The sequence below is a fragment of the Centropristis striata genome, chromosome 4 (genome assembly GCF_030273125.1).
Source record: "Centropristis striata isolate RG_2023a ecotype Rhode Island chromosome 4, C.striata_1.0, whole genome shotgun sequence".
Classification (NCBI taxonomy): domain Eukaryota; kingdom Metazoa; phylum Chordata; class Actinopteri; order Perciformes; family Serranidae; genus Centropristis; species Centropristis striata.
This window is the reverse complement of record NC_081520.1, coordinates 17,464,299-17,480,607: the sequence shown is the minus strand read 5'-3', so window position 1 is coordinate 17,480,607 and position 16,309 is coordinate 17,464,299. Positions and strand designations below refer to the sequence as shown.

At 38.3% G+C, this 16,309-nt stretch overlaps 1 protein-coding gene across 2 annotated transcripts in view; it reads right to left on the bottom strand.

Moving 5' to 3' along the window:
• The window catches only part of eml2 (EMAP like 2), a 54,025-nt gene that overhangs the window by 4,314 nt on the left and 33,402 nt on the right, over window positions 1-16,309 (bottom strand). For both annotated transcript variants that reach the window (XM_059332004.1, XM_059332005.1), the window contains 17 exons: window positions 12,531-12,559; window positions 10,952-11,081; window positions 10,030-10,179; window positions 8,733-8,802; window positions 8,446-8,556; window positions 7,455-7,550; window positions 7,032-7,166; window positions 6,810-6,909; window positions 5,737-5,891; window positions 5,460-5,585; window positions 4,390-4,521; window positions 4,207-4,274; window positions 3,707-3,795; window positions 3,503-3,600; window positions 2,720-2,807; window positions 2,245-2,340; window positions 935-1,065 (listed from right to left, as the gene is read on the bottom strand). In XM_059332004.1, the coding sequence (XP_059187987.1) occupies window positions 935-1,065; window positions 2,245-2,340; window positions 2,720-2,807; window positions 3,503-3,600; window positions 3,707-3,795; window positions 4,207-4,274; window positions 4,390-4,521; window positions 5,460-5,585; window positions 5,737-5,891; window positions 6,810-6,909; window positions 7,032-7,166; window positions 7,455-7,550; window positions 8,446-8,556; window positions 8,733-8,802; window positions 10,030-10,179; window positions 10,952-11,081; window positions 12,531-12,559 (1,804 nt within the window). The remainder of the gene's footprint in view (window positions 1-934; window positions 1,066-2,244; window positions 2,341-2,719; window positions 2,808-3,502; window positions 3,601-3,706; window positions 3,796-4,206; window positions 4,275-4,389; window positions 4,522-5,459; window positions 5,586-5,736; window positions 5,892-6,809; window positions 6,910-7,031; window positions 7,167-7,454; window positions 7,551-8,445; window positions 8,557-8,732; window positions 8,803-10,029; window positions 10,180-10,951; window positions 11,082-12,530; window positions 12,560-16,309) is intronic.

The following is a 16,309-nucleotide window of genomic DNA, read 5'->3' as shown; positions in this document are numbered from 1 at the left end:
AGTATTTTTGGACTTATATTAACCCATAAGAACCCATGGTGACACCTGTGTAACAAACACAAATATCCCATATTCAGCCTTATGCTTCACCGTAACTCATTAAATCCCTAAGCGACACGGTGACTGTGACAAGAAGTGACTTCAAAAAGCTTATTTGTTGTTATGAGTCCAAGTTTAAACTCATTTAACAACTCTAATCCTTTAATAGGGCATCCTGTATTGCATTTAACTTGTTCTGACCATATTTCATGAACAAATTAAAGTCACAATTTTGATATATGTTATGGAGATGCAACAAAAAGCCAAATGGTTATGTTTTTAAAAATCTGAAAAATAATTTATTGTTAAACAGCACTATTAACGTCACAATTTTGATAAATGTTGTAGAGATGCAAAGAAAAAGGCACATTTGTGTCTCTGTAAGTAGAAAATGTGTCTAGTTTTTTTATATAAACGGCCAATGTCACATCACAGATCTTTGACATTTAAAAAAAAACAAAAAACATCATAAATGTGTTCTATGTGGTCCACTTGGTCTGTGGTATATCCCCCCTCATTTTCCTTTAAGTATTACTGGGTCTGGGTTCTTCTGGGTTAAGACATCTTTGGTTTTTCCAGTGCTTAGATATTTTTACTTACTTAAAGAATTCTTACAAAGAAATATTTACTTACTGCACTGGCAGATAATTTTACTTGTTTCAAGCATGTATTTGCTTAATTCTAGTTATTTATTTCTCATTTTTTTGCAGTGTAGGCAGAGTAGTAGTAGGTGGGTGAAGTGTAAAAGATCGATGCAGAACAGAAATAATTTAAAAAACAGTCATGTAACTAACTGTGTGATAGCTTCAGGTCATACATATTTCAACAGAGGAACAACCTGTTCATATAAACACAGAGCCAGTGATGCTGACAGCTGTGAAAGGACGTGACTGACCCTTGGTTGAGAGCAGGGGGAGGAGAACAAGTGCACTTTGCCAAAGTCATCGGCAGAGGCCAGCAGGGATCCGTCATGTGACCTGCACACGGCGTTGATGTCGGTGCCGTCTGCTCCGTCTGGCCAGATTCCTGAGGAAGAGAGGGAATTAGTGAAAGGGTGAGAGAGACAGTCATTAAGATTCACTTGATGCTGCAGCTAAATGCAGTACAGTCAATCAAAGTTTCTCCACCAACAGAACTGAGAACATTTAAAAGATAAAACTCCCAAATAGTTTTTGGTCAACTTTTGCACCCTGGTATTTTGACATTAAATAACATCAGTGTGTTTACAAATGCTTAGAAAGTTTTAACTGTTTTTGCCTGTTTTGCTCTTTCTGCTCTTTGCCATCACTGCTAATTGCTCTCAGCATCAGCCACCTTACCCCTGAACTGCTCAGAATATAAAAACACACAATTTTAATAATTAATCTGTTGACACTACAGGAAAATTCAACTCACAAGCTTGATCTTAAAATCCATCTTCTTACTTACAAAGCTCTAAATGGTCAGGCACCATCATATCTTAAATACCCTTCTAGAGCACTACGTTCCCAAAATTCTAGGTTACTTGTGGTTCCTAAAGTCCTTAAAACTAGACTGGGAGCAAGAGCCTTTAGTTATCAAGTCTCAGTACGGGAGGCAGACAGTCTTTATTCAAGAGTAAACTTAAACTTAAAACTTAAGCCTATAGTTAGGGCTGGCTGAGGCCTTGGACCAGCCCCTAGTTATGCCGCTGAAGGCCCAATGTGTCGGGGGACACGATACACCGGGCCCCTCTTTTCTTCTCTCTCTGATCTCCCAATAATACATGACACAAGCTAGTATTTTCTCAGTGGTCCTGTCTCTCTCTCCTGCTAGTCTCATTGCTGTGGATCTGGTTTGGCCCCAGATGGGAATGCTCCTCTCCTGGTCCACTCTACACTCACCATCACTACTGGCCAATAGTGGAGCTTCACCACCTGCTGCTGTCTCCTCCCAGAACTCCTGCTCCTCTCGGTCTCTCTCTCAACCGTCTCTCTCTATCCTCCCTCCCTCTCCCCCTTCATCCTCTATCTACTCTATTCTACTCTGTTGATCTGTACAACGACACCTATTGACGTCTGTCCATTGAGGAGTTTTTCCCTGGCCGATGTGAGGGTCTAAGGACAGAGGGTGTCGTACCATTTACACTCTGTAAAGCCCTTTGAGGCAAATTTGTGATTTTGGGCTATATAAATAAAATTGACTTGACTTGAGATAATCCAATCACAATGATATTTATCTGCTTACCAAAGGTGTTAAAGCTCAGAGTGCAGGTGGAAGTGGCCCACTCCTGGTTGCGCACCGTGTCCATGTTGGTCACATGTTTACCACTGGATGCCTCCCCTGCAAAAACAGAGTGGGACATTAAAATAACCGTCATGCGTTTTGATGAGTACAAGTCAAGTCACAGCTTCTGAAACATGAGTGACTTTAGTTTACATATTTTAGCAGATCAATCAAATTAAAGTGCACAGTGCAAAAAAGCTGTGTCTAAAAACAAGATAAAAACACTAAATCTGAGGGTTTTAAGAGTTAATTTCTTAATTTAAGCGTTCAACATGCTTATTTCTAGATTCAACAATCTTAATTTAAGAAATCTTGTCAAGTGAAATTATCTGTCCATGCAGCAAGATAATTTCCCTCAGATTTAGTGTTTTTATCTTGTTTTTAGACACACTTTTTTTGCAGTGCAGACATGACCAGAGAGAAGAGGAGGACCTACAGAAGAGGATCTCGTAGTCTCCTGAGTTGGTGACGAGGTACTGGCTGTCTGTGGACCAGTCCAGATGGGTGACGAAGCTGGAGTGGCCCTGCAGAGAGAAGGAAGTCTATGTTGCTTGAACAGAGATCACAGTAAGAGGGTTCCATTGCAAACACGTGACTGAAATTTCTCAGCGTCTTTCAGCTTTTATGAAGAAGAGATCAGTTGTCATTCATTAAATTCCAATTTAATTCTTATACTTTAAGAAGAAGTGACAATTAAGTTAAACAGTAAATAAACAGTAACAATAAAGTTATTCATCTTTCAACCTTAAATTTATGACATAATTTTAAGTATTTTTGAAGCTTATGTATTGTGAGGATTGTGTAACACCTGTGAATATGTAATAATGCCCACAAACGTAATAAAAATCTGCAGCTTTTAAAGCAATAATCCCACAAACGTAACACATTTTCCACAAACGTAATAGCCGCGGCATACTACAAACGTAACATGCAATTTCCCAAAAATGTACGATTACGTTTGCAGGGACTTATTACGCTTGTGGGGAAGTGGGGAAAACTTCAACTTTCAATATTGTAATAAGTTCCCACAAATGTTGTCGTTGTTTCCTGCCTATACACATACTATTAATACTGACTGTGGGTGCAAAATCCAGCTGCTGGCTCTCCGCTCCGCTATCACACGACGGAAGTACGCAAGCAGCATTGTCGTTCATTTTCACATTTACGTTGGTGGGATTATTGCATTTGCGATGGTTATTTTTTAGGAAAGTTTACTTACAGTGCATTTCCCCACACGGCTGTACTTTCGGCCGTTCTCCGTCACAGCATAGATGTAAACAAAGTTGTCATGGGAAGCAACAGCCAGGAAGTTACCATCTGAAAGGCACAAGGAGCCCAGAGTTAACAGCAATATTAACATTAATACAGGACTGAAGCATGCTAGACCAGCTGACCAGATCGGTGTTAACAGGTGATGGTTTACCTGGAGAGTATTTGACGTTGGAAATAATCTCATTTCCGTCTGTGTGCATAGAAACAAGATCCCTGGTGTCAGTGTCCAGCACCAACCACCTGCAACACAAACACATAAATTACAAATTACACATAAATTAACAGACAGATTGCTTCAGCATTAACAGCGTGAATAGCAAATAAGTCAATCAACCATTGATGCCTCTGTTTATTTGTTATTTGTTCATTATTTCTTTCATTATCAGTTGTATTTTTTAAATTTTATATCACAATTTGATTAATAGATTTCTGTATATGCTGCCTCAAAAAGAAAAACTATTACATATATTATTTTATTTATTTAAAATTGACCAAAACAAACAAACCACCAAGTCAAAAACTTTAAATGTTTTTTTGGCAATAAATATAAATACATTTAAACTTAATATATAGTAATCCCCCTTGTTGCTGCTTTAAGAAATGGATCTGTTCTTGTCTCCTGTTGTGAATGTTGATAGTTTAGAGGCTGACCTTCCAGTCATAGTCCCCACAGCCAGAACCGCCCCGCTGGGATGGAAACCTGCAGACCGCCCTGGATCCTGCAGCAGAGAGTCAGTTAACTTGGTTTATTTAACCTCAGACAGAACTGTATATTTCTTTTAAATTATTTATTTACATCCTGATGTTTAAGGCACCAAAAAAAGAAGAAGTCACCTCGATGGTCTTGCTCCAGAGGGGCTGGTGGGAGTTGGTGTCCCAGAGGTGAACCTGTTTGTCCTGAGAGCAGGTGACGAACTGCTCCATGGAGGGATGAACATCCAGACCCCACAGCTCATCTGTGTGACCCTGTAACACATGACAAGCATTATTTAAGGCACCAGAGTGTGCTGCAAGTTAATATGTTTGTTAAAGGGCTGTTTCCACTACCACCCAATACCCAGAATGAGGCGGGTCTCACTCGCCGAAACGCCCCTAATTTGAATACGAGCCGCCCGGAGCTGACTTTTTTCTGGACTTTTTTCGTCCCTGTAGAAGAGCAGGGCCGTTTTTCTCCTCTGAATAAAGCCTGGTTGCTGATTGGATAGAACGCTAAGCAGGATGTGACGTAGTACTCGACACCATAACAACACGTGCCATTTTGTAAAAGCCGACAAAGCGACTTTGTTGCTATATTTAGCAACTTTTCAGACCTCCTTAGCGACTATTTTTCAAAAAAGCGACTGGAGACAAATCCAGCGACTTTATCTGGTGTTATTGGAGACTTTTGTAGTCGAAGCGGCACAGTCCTCCTGCAGCAGTCTCTCCCAGCTGCAGAGCCGGAGGGGATGTTAACCCCTTAGCGTCAAGTCTGCAAATTGCTAACAGGCTAACAGTTAGCTCTGTAGCAGTACAGTGTGTATGTGCTGCTGCTGCAGGAGGTGTTCACTTAGCGATCTCTGTTTGTTTACAACAAGCACCGGACACTCTGTGAACAGTTAGTGATGCCGGTTAATTCACCATCACTATGTTTACGATCAGCGGAGACGCTGTGCATAATTAGCCATGCTGCTTTGTTTATGATCAGCTGCTGACGTTGTGCACAGTTAGCGACGGCGGCCACAGTTAAGTCTCCCGTGTTTAATCTGTCGAAAACCAAATGTCACCTCCAGAGTCTCTAAATCCCTCTGGGGGCCTTTTTGTAATGGAGACACGCAGAGTGAGAGGACATTTGAGAGGGCGTGGCCTGAGACTTTCCCGGTGGCCACTCTTCCCCCTAAAGGAAACACGGCTATGTGTGCGTGTACCTGGACAATAGGAGTTAGTGTATCAGGGAAGGCAGCTCGGACGATGGCATTCTTGGTGGTTCCTACGAAGAGCTCTCCAGGTTTACCTTCGGCCAGAGCTCGGACGGGACCCAGCGCCTCGCCCACCTGGACACACAGCACAGACGTATCACACACTGTACACATCAAGATAGAGCTCAAAGACAAAAGGACCAGACCCAATAAGTGTCCAAAGGAAACTGATTTTCTGTGCAGAAATATTCCGTCTCTGTCCCTTTGGACACTTCAGCTCCCTCACCTCCATCTCAGCCTGTTTTCTGTAGTCGTGGTTCCACAGCACCACCTTGCGGTCCTTTCCTCCTCCAGACACCATGGTGCCGTCCTTCAGGACACAGATAGAGAAAATCCCGCCCTCGTGGGCCCCAGATACCACCTGGCTGATGCGGCTACCACCTGTCAATCAGAACAAACAGGAATTTAAAACCCAGAGGACACAGATTGTTTTATATTTCCAGGCTTTTGAAGAAGTAGTACAAATCTGTACATTAACATCGTTGGATTATGATTAACCCAAAGAACATTTTTCACCTAAATTACCTCTAAAAACTGTGTTCAGGCAGGTACACTGCAAAAAAGGTGTCTAAAAACAAGATAAAAACACTAAATCTGAGGGAAATGATCTTGCTGCATGTACAGATAATTTCACTTGACAAGATTTCTTAAATTAAGATTATTAAATCTGGATATAAGCATGTTGAACGCTTAAAATAAGAAATTAACTCTTAAAACAAGATAAATTATCGAACACTTCTAAATCTGAAGTTTTTTCTTGGTAAGAAACAAATAATTTTCAGGTCACTCTGCTCGGGCCAGTTCATCGCTGCTTGCAGCTTTAATTTATCTTGTTTTAAGAGTTAATTTCTCGATTTAATAATCTTAATTCAAGAAATCTTGTCAAGTGAAATTATCTGTCCATGCAGCAAGATAATTTCCCTCAAATTTAGTGTTTTTATCTTGTTTTTAGACACAACTTTTTTGCAGTGCAGGCTTTTGAAAAAGTAGGAAAAACAAATCTGTATATTAACATCTCTGGATGATGATCAGCCCAGAGAACATTTTTCACGTTTATTACCTCCAAAAACTGTGTTCAGGCAGTGTAGCACAAGTAGGGATCCCTAACTGGCAACATGATTATATTTTATTGTATCTTTAGAGATTGCTTTTCAACATCCCATCATGTTCCTACATGAACGGCATTGCTGCATTAAGATTTTTATACTTTAATGAGCGGCCGGTCTGTCAGTGTTTGGAGACAATCTTTTAAATCCGTTGCACAAAAGGGTTTGGATCACTGTGATTTATTTAGTCTACCTTTGGCCCAGACGTAGATGTTTCCACTGGAGTCTCCTGTGATGGCGTCTCCGTTCTCAGCAAACGCCACGCACAGCACATACTTTGGCTTCTCATGTTTCTAGAGAGGGAGAAAGGAGGATTCATTTAATTTAAAACGACTAAGGGTATTTCGGTGGCTGTTAAGTTGAGGTTGTTGGGTTGTACGATACATTTTTAGAGCAGTTGTAATCGCAGCTGTACCTCAAACAGGCCTTGTCTCTTGGTGAGAGTGTTGCCCTCCATGGTCCAGAAGTTGATGTGAGATTTTCCACAGGTGACAATCAGGTTGGCATCCATGGGATGAAACACGGCGCCCAGAACAGAGTCATTGGAGCACTGCAGAGACAGGAGACATGGAGATCCAAACACGTTTACAAGTTATGTCAGTGGTTTGCAAACTTTTTGTGCTGGGCCCCACTTTTGTAAATAAAAAACTGTCACTGCGGCCACCCTTGTCGTAACTCCGTGGCCCCCCTAGGGGGCGCGCTCCGCAGTTTGAAAACCACCGAGTTATGTGAAGAGAATCTGTAATAATGTCACCATTTTGTCCATGTTGGTAGTCAATATTGTTTGTTATAAAGCTGTATAAATGGGAACATGGTCAAATGTCAAAGGTCAGTGTACCTTCACGTCAGCCAGCTGCTTCTCCTTCTGCCAGTTCCAGACCGACAGGATGTGATCGTTGGCGTCGTCCACAGCGCAGAGGAAGGAGCCGCCGTTCTGACAGAGAAACAAGGAGTCAGATGTTCATAAAGCTAAATTCTTAATAAATATTTGCGGTCACACTTTATATTAGGGAACACGTTATCGGTATGCTTTACTTTGTATGGACTTTAAAGTGGCTCACTTCGCGCCAATGTTAGTCTACCAGTGATCCACTTTGTAGAGTAATGATTGACATTACAATCTACCAATCCTCATCCAATCATCCAAAAGGAGCCACCAGTCACCTCAAAGGTCTGGAGAAGGTGGCTATTTGCCGTTTCCATGGTTTCGTTCACCGCTATGTAGAGACTTATAAAGTCCATACAAAGTAAAGCATATTAAGATCATAACTCATATACAACAACTTCCTCACTTACTACTAATTAGCAATAATAATGAGGTTATTGAGGGAAAACTCTTAGTTAATGTCTTACTGGTTGTATAATAAGGCCATGCAGAATAAGGCATTAATAACTACTTTATAATAAAAGCTAATATGTTACTTATTTGCATTAAAATAAGCAACTAATTAATGTTGAATATGTTTTTTCCTAATGTAAAGTGTTACCATTCATGGTTATTGCCTTCTGTCATCAACTTTATTTCATGATAATCTATAAAAGAGTCTTCCTGTAAGGAAATGTAATTTATTTCAGAATTTTGCACTGAGCAAAGGTTTTGATAAGTGATGAGACAACTCGGTTGTCATTTTCTCCAAAGAGATGAAAAGAAGGGAAAACTCTTAGTTAATGTCTTACTGGTTGTATAATAAGGCCATGCAGAATAAGGCATTAATAACTACTTAATAATGACTAATTATGTTACTTATTTGCATGCTAATGAGCAACTAATTCATGTTGAATATGTGTTCCCTTTGCTCTTTTATAGACCAGGATGTGAAGCTGCTTACCGACTTGGAGAACGCCACACAGGTGACGGCCCTGTCAAACACTCCCATCCCAATCACGTGCAGCGTGTTGAGGCTCACAGAGTCCCAAACACGGACGTGAGGAGCCAGCAGCTGAACACACAGGAGAGACAAAGAAACAGTGTCACACAAAGGATTTTGATGTGTAGAAACAAAAAAACGGATTAGATAAAATGAGGGCGGTATTTTTATTCTCTGTAGCAGCAATATAAGTTCAGTAAAACAATGCAACTGTGTAGGAGGATGTAAATGATGCTTCCATCACGTACCTTTCCATCTTTAGAGTTTCCAGCCACTTGCCCCGTTGCGATGGTAACCATGTCAGGATGCACACTCAGGCTAAGAAGAGAAATGTAAATTATTACTTCATTTACATTTTCAAACACTGCTTCTGGCTTTTATGGAAAATGTGTAAAATCCCAGCTTAATTATCAGATTAATGTAAACACTAAATACTGTCCCATCGGAGCTATTTTAACTGAAATGGAAGGAACCAGCTCCTCTTCACATTGGCTCAGAGACATGATATGAGAAGAAGAAGAAGATTACTTTATTAATCCCACAATGGGGAAATTCAACCTCTGCATTTAACCCATCCTTTTTTACACACAAGTGAACACACCATGCAAGGAGCAGTGGGCAGCACATTACTGCATCATTTTAGAGAAGATTAGATACACTATTCGGGGTTCGGAGAACAAATTCTACAAAATATGGCGCCCCTTCTTGGTATTTTATGAGAAACCCTTTTTAACCCCCTTTATTTTTATTTTATTTCTTTAATTTATTTTATTATTTTCTATTATTTATTTATTTTCTTCCACATTTTTCTTTCTTCCATGTATTTTATCCTTTTGGTTGTCAATCTTTTTTTAAATTCATTTTTAATTATATATATATATATATATATATATATATATATATATATATATATATATATTTTATTATTTTTATTTATTTATTTATTTTTAACTCTGTTCATTTACAATTTTTTGTCAGTGGCTGTCTATGTATGTCTATGTTCGGATGTCTGGGCAGTTGTTTGTGTTGTGTCATTGGTGGATGTTGTACAAAAAAATCAAACATTTTCTTCCTGTGCAGTGATTGTCGTTTTTTAAGGATTTAACATCAGTTACTACAGTTTCCATGACAGACATTGTTTTCTTTTTGGTCTCTGACTTCGACAAATAAGGAAAAAATTATTGCAATCCAACTAATTGTGATGTATTTTTTGTGATGGCGTGGGAGAGGAAAACACAAATGTTTCCCTGTAGAGATGAGGAGCTTTCCCAGCATGCCCCAGGGGGGGGATTAAGTTTATTTACTTCCCAGTCACAGAGCTCATTCAGGATGTCAACTAGCACTCATCAAGTAAACCAAAAGTCACATTCATGATAAACACACTCTGCTACATGAAGCTGTCAATGACGTGTTACAACAAAACAGGAATGAAGAGAGAATCAGAGGGAAACTTTCTCTCTTTAGTCCGTTTAGGTTCCTCATCAGCTGGCCAGGTGTGAGATATTTAAGCTTATGTCTTTAAGCCTTTATCTGCCGTTTCCTCACCATTTGACGTCGTCGTTGTGGCCCAGGTAGTGTCTCTGCTGCTGCTCCTCGGTGTTGTACAGAACCACCACAGAGGCGTTGAAGTAGACGATCTCTCCAGTGGGCAGCAGGTAGAGGTTGGAGCGGCAGTCACGTCCACGGTAGCCGTACCTGGTCCACACTTAACTTAAGGAACAAGGTGGGTGGAGGTGGACTGATGCTGATTTACACATCAAGCTGATGCTTTTTACCCAAGTGACTCACAAGGATTGAAGCTTACGCCACTTTTACGATTTCCAGATGAACAAAAAGTAAGAAACTAAGAGTACAACTCACTTCAGGTGATCATACTTGTACTTGATGGTCTATGATGGACGAAGTAAAGCTTGTATGACCCAAAGTTAACAATTAATGGAGTCTGGCAATTATTTAGCTTTCTATCCATCTATTCCAGAGGTTTTCAAAGTCTAATCTGATCAATAAATATTGAAATCTCATTCATTCATGTTATGTAACAGAGAAATTGAAGAACTTTTATTTTGAAGAGGTGACTTTTATTTTGGTGACTCTCCGAGTCCTGTTTTGTTATCCACAAGAGCAACAATCCTCATCCTTCTTTATTCTTGTGGCATTGCCAGTGAATATGTTTATTTGTATATTTGTTGAGGAGGATTTAACATGTTATAAGTTATATTTGACTTATGCATGATTATGATTTATGGTTAATATTGTCTGTATTATTTGTTTATTTTCAGTTTTACCTTTTCTTCATTAAAATCCTGCCAGGTACTTCACACGGCCTGATCATTGGAGGAGATTTTTGGAGAGATGAGTTTAGCAGATTGTTTCATAACTCAGATGTGAACAGAACAATTCATTCATCCACTCCCTCCTGGTCCTATCTCTCTATCTATTCCTCGGTTTGTCCCAGTCTGAAGGATACACCCACTGCAGTTTGAGCTTGCGGTCAGGCTGCGCCACCTTCTGGTCGAGGCTGTAGCTCTCCCTCTGCTGGTCGGGGATGTGCATGGTGACAGGACGACCTCGGAGGAACATCCTCACGTAGCCGTCCTCTGGAGGAAAGAGAGAGAGAGGGAAGAGAAACAAAGACGAGATCTTAAATGAGCAAGAAGAAAGAAAAAAGAGAGAAAGGAGCAACGAAACAAAAGTCGAGCTACAGAGAGAAGCAGAAAAGACACGAAGAACATGGAGGTGACGGTACATCTTTCCGTCTCTTTGGAGAAAATGACAACTGAGTTCATCACTTATTAAACCTTGTTGCTCAGTGCAAAATTCTGAAATAAATTAAACTTCCTTACAGAAAGACTCTTTTATAGATTATCATGGAATAAAGTTGACGACAGAAGGCAATAACCATGAATGGTAACAATTTATATTAGGGAAAACATATTCAACATTAATAAGTTTCTTATTTTCATGCAAATAAGTAACATATTGTCATATTGTTAATTAGTCATTATTAAGTAGTTATCAATGCCTTATTCTGCGTGGCCTTATTATACAATCAGTAAGACATTAACTAAGAGTTTTCCCTCAATAACCTCAGAATTATTGCTTATTAGTAGTAAGTAAGGAAGTTGTTGTATACGAGTTATGATCTTAATATGCTTTACTTTGTATGGACTTTATAAGTCTCTACATAGCGGTGAACGAAACCATGGAAACGGCAAATAGCCACCTTCTCCAGACCTTTGACGTGACTGGTGGCTCCTTTTGGATGACTGGATGAGGATTGGTAGATTGTAATGTCAATCATTACTCTACAAAGTGGATCACTTTGTGCCAAAGTTAGTCTAGCAGTGACCCATTGCTTACTGGTTGTATAATAAGGCCATGCAGAATAAGGCATTAATAACTACTTAATAATGACTAATTAAGAGCCGATATGTTACTTATTTGCATGCTAATAAGCAACAAATTTATGTTGAATTTGTGTTACCAAATTAAATAAATACCAGTAACTGACCATAGGTTATAGAACTTTGTTCAAACTTTTGTGAAAGGAACACTCTCTCATCGTTTACGTACATTGGTTCTGTTTCCTTTCATTTGTGACATTTGCTGTTTTCCGACAAATTGCCCAGTGAAACCAAGCAGAAGAAAGAATGCAGAAGAATGTTATGGTGTCAGGAAATCTATACAGAATATAGAATATAGGCCAATCCTTCTGTAACCTTTATTCAATATAGAAGCCTCAAATTTGTGTTGTTCTTTAGTTCCTCTTTCTAAGGTCAGGAGTCCGTACTTCTCAGGCTCTTTAGTAATTCAAATTGATGCTCCATGTTTCTAATGAGAAAAATTAAATCCTTCAAGGAGTACTTCATTAACTCCTGAAAGCCAATTGAGTTTCACACATCAGAGGCTGCTCATCCACTTTAAAGTTAATTAGAGTGTGGCAGTTATTGGAGGCTAAGAAATAATAACTAAAGCAGTCTTAAAGTAAAAACTCAGACTAACAGACACAAATAATTAAGTATGGTAAAACAAAAAACACATCTTACCTGCATTGTAGGTGCATTCTTTGGATTTGCTGAAATAGAAAATACAATGAATGAAATGTTCCTGTAAAGATTGTTAAGAAGTGTGAGATGATTCAAACAATACACACAGAATATATAGACAAGTATCTTCAAAGCTCCTGAGACTTTGTTCCATAACATCAGGCGTTCCTGTAAGATTCTGAATTATTTATTCTTTGCAACCCTCAGTGCTCAGTTTCACATTAACCGGACAATAGAGAGCACCGAGTCAGCAGAAACCACAGCGGGCCATGCATAACCGAGACTATGCCACAGATGATGGACGAAGGATGCAGGATTTATTTCCCTGGTGCTTGGAGAAAAAAATTTCATGTACAACCGCAACAGAACTAAGAAGATTTTATCAGTTTGAACCAAGGTTATTAACAAAACAACGAAAACTAGAATTGAAAAAACATTTTCGTTAACTGAAATAAAAATAAAAACTTGAGTCTTTTAAAAACGATAACTAACTGAAACTGTATTTTGTAGCGAAATCCGTGTCAGTTTCACGGAAATTTGAGTGATGACGTGGCTATTTCACGGATTCCTGTGAGACCAGGTTGGCATTATGGGTACTCGGGACACGGAGGATACACACATGCATCCTTGGAATTTAATCAAAAGAAGGACTCTGTCCTCTGAAGGATCCTGGACATTGGGACAGTCCTTCAGCTGACGATGACGTAATATCCTTCAAAGTCAGCTGTTTGAGGATCCTTCCTTGACTTTGGGATACAGCCACAGTCTTTGAAGAAGTCAGCAGACACAGTAAAGTAAACAGAAAAGCCTCATTGTGTGTCCACACCGACTGGAAATTAAACAGTGTGAATGTGGAGCTCAGACAAACAATGTGACAGAGGAGGATCACAGCAAAGACGACAGAGAGAGAGGAGGAAAAAAGACCACTAGTGGAAGTGAATGTCACGTAGAAAAGCTGAACGGACTTAAAAAAAACCGGCTACTACAAGTTTAAATATAAAACGAGTCAGCAGCCACAATCTATAATAAGATCTGTCAATCTAAAGCTGCAGCTGCCTCATCAGTCTGCAGCCTGAATCAGCCAATCAGAACCTGCGGAGCATTTCAGCATGCTGAAACCTGTCAGGATGCTGTCAACCAATCAGATTATCAGGATGGTGAAACGCTGCCTCATGACAGGCGGATGTAACCATGGCAACAGCAGTAAAAGTAAGGCTTGATAAGATAAGAGAGATTCAGGGCTCGTCTCCTCCTGCTCAGCAACAGGAGAATGTTTCACTTTCCTTGGAAGCACTGAGGCAGTTTCTGCAGTGAAGAATATAAATTATTCAAATATATTGACTCTGGAAAGGTTTTTCATCAAATTACACACAACACAGTGGATGTTATTGCAAGTTTTCAGTGGAGGAATGTAACAAAGTACATTTACTTTTGAGGTGCTTGTACTTTACTTGAGTATTTCCATTTTATGTAACTTTATACTTCACTACATTTGAGGCAAATATTGTATAAATATGATACGCAAGGTTTTTTTTATATTATTAAACCTCATAACCGTATATTTAGTTAAAATGAGACCTATCTTTACAAAAGTAAAACGCTGCTTACATAAATGCATCAATGCAAAAAATCCAGTAATATATTTAGAATATAAACTCTCAACACCCACACAGGATAAATTAATTAAAATGTGCAATAAAACAGACAAGTGCAATACAATTGATATGTGCAAAACATACAATCTATCTCATCTATAAATTTATAGCATTTTCAGTAGTCTTTTATTTATTTTTATACTTATTTATTACATCACATGTCCTTGTTCTTGTTTCTCTCCTTGGCTGGCTCGTTATTTTTAAATGTTTTTACTCTTTTACTGTTGTTTTGTGTTATGATTGTCATAACTATGCACCTTATGCAGCGGCACTTTCAATTTTGTTATAGTTGCCTATATAATGACATTAAAGGCCATTTCATTTGATTTTGATTTGATTTGATATATCAAACAATCTCTGTGGGGCCATCCTGCATAACAAGTTATTTTACTTAAAGTACATGTTGATACTTTTTTACTTTTATGCAAGTTTTGAATGCAGGACTAGTTTCACGGTGTGGTATTAGTACTTTTATTTAAGTAAGGGATCTGAGTACTTTTTCCACCACTCAAGTTTTACTTGTTAACAAGGAAACTAAAGAGGACACTTTCAAGCTGTATAGGTTTATGTGTAGACTGCAGGAGTCCCAGAATAATCTCATTATACAGTTGACCAATCCAAGGTGTACTTCTGGTAGATACCAATCCTGGTATTTGTGTCTTTTATGTGTATAAGCACTGTTTTTATATGCCACTTTTTACTGCTATTATTTATTAGATGCCTTCTTACTGAATTTGCATAAGCACTTTTTTAACATTAGTTGATATAACGCCTTTTACACTGTATGTTTGTTTTATGTACTGTATGTGATTGTATGTCTATTTGTACGTTGGAGTCTGCAATAAAGTTGCAGGATGAATCCTGTGTGTCTACTTTTCCTGGCATTTGTTTAGCAGGGAGTTACCTGGCAGCACTGAGACGTCTTCGTGTTTCTGAGCTTGTCAGGTCACGTTAAGTTAAATGTATTTATCATGCGGTTGTTTCATAAAGTTGGTTGCCACAATGTTTTTCAAAGTCAAAAAGAAAGACAGGTAAAGAGAAAAAATATTTATAAATCATCAAAGATCTGAGCTTTGTGTGTATTTGAACATAACACACTGCAAAAAAGGTGTGTCTAAAAACAAGATAAAAACACTAAATCTGAGGGAAATGATCTTGCTGCATGGACAGATAATTTCACTTGACAAGATTTCTTAAATTAAGATTATTAAATCTAGAAATAAGCATGTTGTACGCTTAAAATAAGAAATTAACTCTTAAAACAAGATAAATTAAAGCTGCAAGCAGCGATGAACTGGCCCGAGCAGAGTGACCTGACAATTATTTGGTTCTTACCAAGATAAAAAAAAACTTTAGATTTAGAAGTGTAGAAATTAACTCTTAAAACAAGAATAAAACCAGAATAAAACCACATAAAACCAGAATAAAATCAGTTAAAAACAGAATAAAACCACACAAAACCAGAATAAAACCAAGATATTACTTAAATTAAGATTATTAAATCTAGAAATAAGCATGTTGAACGCTTAAAATAAGAAATTAACTCTTAAAACAAGATAAATTAAAAGCTGCAAGCAGTGATGAACTGGCCCGAGCAGAGTGACCTGATAATTATTTGTTTCTTACCAAGAATAAAACCAGAATAAAACCAGAATAAAACCAAGATGTTTCTTAAATTAAGTTTATTAAATCTAGGAATAAGCATGTTGAAATTTTAAAACAAGATAAATGATCTAACACTTCTAAATCTAAAGTTTTTTTTATTTTGGTAAGAACCAAATAATCATCAAGTCACTCTGCTTGGGCCAGTTCATTGCTGCTGGCCGCTTTAATTTATCTGGTTTTAAGAGTTAATTTCTTATTTTAAGCGTTCAACATGCTTATTTCTAGATTTAATAATCTTAATTTAAGAAATCTTGTCAAGTGAAATTATCTGTCCATGCAGCAAGATCATTTCCCTCAGATTCAGTGTTTTTATCTTGTTTTTAGACACACAGCAGTGCAGAAAGTTGGTTGCCACAATGTTTTTCAAAGTAAAAAAGGAAGACAGGTAAAGAAAAAAAAATATATTTGTAAACCACCAAAGATCTGAGCTTTGTGTGTATTTGAACATAACACAAAGCA